The 5,990-nt window shown below is 44.9% G+C and overlaps 1 protein-coding gene across 1 annotated transcript in view; it reads left to right on the plus strand.

Moving 5' to 3' along the window:
* DAPP1 (dual adaptor of phosphotyrosine and 3-phosphoinositides) overlaps positions 1-3,470 on the plus strand; it is a gene marked incomplete at its 5' end in the record, with an annotated part of 13,395 nt that extends 9,925 nt beyond the window's left edge. Inside the window, 5 exons of the mRNA XM_009695342.1 lie at positions 66-113; positions 353-415; positions 2,245-2,330; positions 2,885-2,972; positions 3,420-3,470. Of these exons, the coding sequence (XP_009693644.1) occupies positions 66-113; positions 353-415; positions 2,245-2,330; positions 2,885-2,972; positions 3,420-3,470 (336 nt within the window). The remainder of the gene's footprint in view (positions 1-65; positions 114-352; positions 416-2,244; positions 2,331-2,884; positions 2,973-3,419) is intronic.
* Between the last annotated feature and the right edge of the window lie 2,520 nt (positions 3,471-5,990).

Below are 5,990 nucleotides of genomic sequence, written 5' to 3' on the forward strand. Positions count from 1 at the left end.
AGGAAGATGTGGGAAATAGCAGATCTTAGTCTCTAACCCTGATCCTCTTCCTTGTTACTTCGCAGCTTGGTACAAAAGAAGGATATTTGATAAAACAAGGCAAAATAGTCAAGGTAAGGAAAACTCTTACTCCTTGCTTCTACTCTGCAATTGCCCACAGAAGCTAGCGACGATGCGGAGCTGAAATAGCTCCAGCGGCCTTCCTCTGAAGAGAGGAACAATTTGTGATTTGAGCAACAACAAAGCACAACTGTAAACCAGAGCAAGTCAACAACTTTAAAGGTTTTTCTTTCGTAAGAAGCATTACACTGAATTCTCACAAGACAATTACCATCCGTTCTTGATCTTTCAGAATTGGAAGACAAGGTGGTTTACATTGCATAGGAATGAACTTAAGTATTTCAAAGACCAGACAGTAAGTAGCAAACACCAGTTCTACTCTTTAAACCTCCACAGAGGCAGCTGCAACCTCCTATATCTCTTGCTTCTCACATCTGCGTCGCAGCTTCCCAAGCTAAAGCTTCCCATACTGTCAAAGGGGTCAGACCTTTCAAATAAAGTCAGAGTTTTACTGATGACTTCAACATGAGAAAGTAAATTTTACAGCTGGAGAACATGTACTAGGCTCTGTCAATCTTACCTACTAGATAGAGTTGTTTACAGTGCATTTTTTGGTTGCTTTGTTCAGTGGATTTTAAGCTACCAGCACAACACAGCTTTTAGCAGCAGCTTTACCACACAACCTAAGTGCTATTAAAATACTTCTGCAAATACTAGTAGTATATTTTGCATTCCTTCGTTTCATCCTTTTATTTCAAGTGGTCGCACAGTATACATAGAAAACCATTCATTTAAAAATGCCTGCCTTCCTAGCATGCTGACATAGATTAACCATCTGCATCTGGGAAAAACTGGGTGTTCCATTGCTGTTCTGTGTCTGTCTTAAACTGAGTGAAAACAAGAAATACCTCTAGAGTTTCTACACCTTTACTATACCTCCAGTTCGGGTTCCTTCATAAACACAGCCAAACTGTTTACCTCTGCACCTCTGCCAAGCCCTAGTTCAAGCATCCAACAGATTTTAACACAACAGCAGACACAACGGCCCTCTCTTACCAAACATTACCATTTATAAAGTTACAAATTTATAGGGCCTTCCATCAGTTTTCATTTCAGTTCAAACCAATTTGAATTAAGTTTCCAGGATAACATTTCAAAGGGCAGCACCCCAAACATTTGAGTAACATTTGTGACTTACCAGGCGAGAAGGTGCCTTTGTCAGGAATACAGCCTCTTCCCAAGGCAGCAGCTCCGGTGTCTCCTGGCACTCCTGTTGTTGCTGTAGGGTTGCAGATACCTACAGGGGCTGCAGATACCTGGCCCTGGGATGGCACTCGCTAGCATGCCCCAGCACAACTGTCTTTCTTCTAGTGTAGCATAAAACTAACAGCCACTGAGCCAGAGGAAAATGTAAGGAAAGGTGAGAAAGCAACAGATGCCTCCACACACCTGATGAAGGACCATGGGAACAGCTAAGGGTGTTTGGGTAGAGAGCAAGCTGTTCTTCTGTTTCAGCTGCCTCTTCTGAGGGGCTCAACACTGTGAGGCTGAAACAAATCAAAGAACTCTCACACCTAGGGAGAATGAAACTCTTAAGGGAGATGGGCTATGCACAGACAGCCTGCCACTCCTGGGCCCGTCCCCAGACACTTTATGATAGAGACACACTGCTCATACAGCCAGACCCATCACTTCTACTGCAAGCACTACTTTAGCTTTGCTTCTGTATTTCTCCCTATCCAGCTTCATCCTTTTAAAGCACTTGGGAATTAATTAAATCTGCAACAGCTGGCTGGGCCTGATAAGACCTATAAGCATCCCCTTGTCTCTGTAAACCTTGGCTGGAAGCAATACCAGATTTGCTGCTGTGTTAGTTACATTATAATGCATCAACCAAACCCTCAACAGTCTGCATCTAGCTCAGACTTCCCTGCAGTAGAGATCTCCTCTGTTGTTTGTCTAGATCTGAACTGACTGTCCTGGTTTTTTATATTTAGCTGAACTCATACTATGTTGGCACTGATGTTATGTTTGCTAGTTTGGGTTTATGGTGTTAGAGCTATTGTACCTATGCCTGGAAAAACCTTGTGTGCCCATAAAAGTCTAGATGCACTGAAGATGAGCCCAACTAGCCTTATTTTCTGTTTTCATGTGTTCCCATTTTAAAACCATTTTATTTCCAAGGCCACAGAACCGATTCGAGCGCTTGACTTAACTGAATGCTCAGCCGTGCAATTTGACTATTCCCAGGAAAGAGTCAATTGTTTCTGGTAAGTTGCTGTGCTTTCTCCACCTTGCTGGGAAGGTCAAAATAGCCAGGGGAGTTTGAAATGTAACCACTGGGTGCTTCGAAAAGCTCCCTTGCTGCTTGCGACCCTACTCTTCTTCTAACTCATGAGTTTGTTTCTGTCAGCCAACCTCTGTCAGTCCTGCATGGCTTTGCCAAATGACTACTGGCAAAAGGTTTTTTTCTTGGCAAGGAGGAAGGGTGTAGGCGTATGTGTAGTGGGCATTTCTTTTTCTACTTTTGTAAGCATGTATAATCATCACCTAGACCTGTGGAACTTCAGTGTGGTCCAGCTCCCAGTTCAGATACTGATAGGGGTCACACAGTAACCGCTTCTGTGCCCAAATGTGGGTCTTTTGTCCTTGTGGGCCTGGGGCAGCGTCTCTCCGAGCTGTAAACCTCCTGGTGACTGAAGGGAGCACAGCCTCCCTGCCTGGCTTTGTCTAAACAACTGTTGGTGCAGGCCAGCTGGGTTCAGTTTTAGGAAGAACTACCAGTTGTTCTAGCAATTTAAGAAATAGTTTTGTTTTCTTACAGTTTAGTGTTCCCGCTAAGGACATACTACCTGTGCGCGAAAACTGGAATAGAAGCTGATGAGTGGATTAAAATACTGCGATGGAAACTGGTAAGATGATGTGCAGCGTTACATGGCAGCGCGCCTCAGGCAGCAGTACCCTTGGTACTGCCTCATAAAGCCCCCGGTAGTGTAGCACCCAAGTGCTACTGCAAGAAGGGAGTACTTGTTCTGGCTTCCAGGCCAACTAGACTGGAATATGTCGTTTTGGCATAATGTATATGCCTGCAAACCCACTTCAGCATTTTCAGGATGTGCTTTTAACACGCATACTCGTTAGGAAGAAGAAATTACTTCCATCTTTAAGGATGTCATTGGATAGATGGTAAACAATATGGAACATCAGCACAGACCGCATGCGTTGGGTCATGAAGGAAGCAATGAGAAGACAATGTAAAGGCTTGAAAGTGCTACTTGCTTAAAAATACGAGTATTTGGGTCGGTTGTACTCACCACTTGCATGCAGACACACAGTAATGGATTGTCTTTGTGTTCTAGTCACAAATACGGAAGCAACTGGAGCAGCGTAATGCCACCCTCAGTTCCTAGCTGCTCCTCCGGTACTTCTGCTCCATGGGCAGGAATTGCCTCTTTGCTGAGGGGAAGGCATCGCTGACAAGAGGACGCTTTCACACACCTCCATTACTTGCAATGGGCACGCATCTGCGTGTTTACCTGCACACAGACGCTTGCATCCAGCTTTGCACACAAAGGATTCGTACAGCTGAGTGCTCTCGGGCTGCTGAGTCACTTGTGGAGACGGTTGCAAAGGTGTATGCCTGTTACGCACTTAATTCAAACACCTGTTAACTAATCACAGAAGTAGTCACCATTTAAAACTTTTGTGGTTATTCAGAGCACTCTTGATAATTTATTGCAAGCTCCATCACAACTAACCATTAGCAGCATATTCTGTAACCTTGGCCCCGTTATTTAAAACCAGTCCTTTCTGGGAACATTACCTATTTCTTTTGTATTACCTGTTTAGGCTCTAAACCAAAAGGAAAATGACAGAGGTAATTACATTTTTTTGTAAATAGTATCTATATTACAATCCAGAGAATATTTCAAGGCCCTTTTCAAGATGATGGATGAGTAACAGTTCTGGTCAAATATGTTTTTGTATGGTTTATATTTATACCGCAGTGATGGCTACAAGTGAATGTTCATTTCAGACAGCATCTATAGGTAACGGTGAGCAGCATCAGGCGAACATGCTTGTTTACAAACAAGGATTATGAGAAACAGGCAGCTGGACCGCAGCGCGCATATGACAGAGCTGCCGCAGGACCCTAAGGATGGGTGACAGGGCTCCGCAGAAAGCTTTGCCTGTGGCAGCCACCAGCATTGTAGGTAGCATTATGAGCTGGGCCCCTTACAGCCCCCCTTGAAAACAGGCTGGATTTTGTATTTTTTCCTCAGTCAGAGAACAAAAACCAAGGTTTTGCCCAGAACTATGTTTAAAATTAAGCACCGCGTGCTTTATATTAAACAAAAAGCACCATGTACTCTAAAGAGATGAATGTAAAGGAATACATCTTCTGCATAACCTGATGTAAATTTCCACCTGTGTTTTGGAAGATGCACACACATTTAACAGCCTTGTGGCTTGTTGCAGCGTTGAGAAGCAGAAGCCCAGTACCTTGGTGCTGTAGTCAAAACAGATGTTACATTTTGGAAGCCAAGTCTGACATGCTGCAGGGTCCGAAGACCAGCTTGGCCTGACCTCATGGCAGAGCCAGCTGCAAGGCCCCCTGAGCAATCCTGTTCCTCCAGGAGGGGTGGGGAAATTGGAGGGGCCTCCATTTCCCCATGTAACAGTCAGGTTTCTGCCAAAACAGTGAACGCAAACCTCTCCCGCTATGGAAATGCCGTGGCATGGGGCTTAGCTTTGCTCACACAGGTCTGTGTTCAATAGATGCCTTTACTGTGAGAGGGCTGAAGAAGAGGAAGGGAAAAACATACCGGAGGAAGAAAGAAAATGATCTGGACATAGGAATAGCATTTTATTTCAACTTAGAAATTCAAAATATTTGTAAATATTTTTTATACAGACTGTTTTCTGAATAAAATGTCATCATAAAACTACCAAAGGTCTTCTGTATTCCAATACTGTACTGTTAAATCTTCATCCTCCTTTTTCCGTTAAAGAAGTGGTTTAACAAACTGACATCTCCCATGTAGTGAAAAAGCTCTGATGAGTTTGTGTGCGAGAGAGAGGCAGCGTATGGGGAAGAGAGAGATGATAACTCTCCAACAGCATCGCTGTTCTGTGAAAACAGCTTGGAAATGAAGCTTGACGGGTAACCACAAAGCCTTCCCTTTTTCACATGAACGGAACGCCAGAAGCAAGTTCAGCACACGGTGTCACGAACTGAAGCCAGTAACAGAAATGGCGCTGGGCTGGCCTAGGAGGCAGCCACATGAGCTGAACAGAGGCTAACAGCAAGAGCAGGCCTTGGATGGAACAAAAGTGCTTTTTCCCAGAAAGACACACAGAGACGCCCTGGGGCTCAGTTTCCAGGTGCTTCTGTAATGGCCTGCTCACACCAGGCACTCAGTTTAAATGGAAAAGGGTTGACTGACAACTTTCAATCTCCAGGATAGCTTTTGAGCTAAGAATTCCCAGTCCTTGTTTCCAGTACCACCATTTCCCCCCATCCTGCCCGATGCTGAAGGTGGGTGAGATATAAGTGAGGGGGCAGTGGCACCCCCTTTCCCAGCCTGGGGCAAAGACCTGCCAAGAGCTCTCCCTTAGACCAGCAGCGCTTGGTTTTAGCGCTGGAAGTCTACACTGCAGTCATCAGAAGGGGAATGTGGGAGGGAACAAGGGAGGTGCAAAGAGCATGGGATTGATCCCCAGCAATAGGATGCCGGTTGGCAGTCACGTCTGCATCGCTGACACGGGACTCTATCCTTGTCACCCAACTGAGATGCACACTGGTTCGTTTTCAGCCTGTAAACGCCTGGATTTCGTACATTCACAAACAATTGAGAGACCTGTTCTCTCCACAGAAAAGCTGACGTGCTGTAGAGCATTATGGTACAACAGAAGAGTGGGCCAGGCTC

This window comes from Cariama cristata, unplaced genomic scaffold (assembly GCF_000690535.1).
Source record: "Cariama cristata isolate BGI_N322 unplaced genomic scaffold, ASM69053v1 scaffold30422, whole genome shotgun sequence".
Lineage (NCBI taxonomy): Eukaryota > Metazoa > Chordata > Aves > Cariamiformes > Cariamidae > Cariama > Cariama cristata.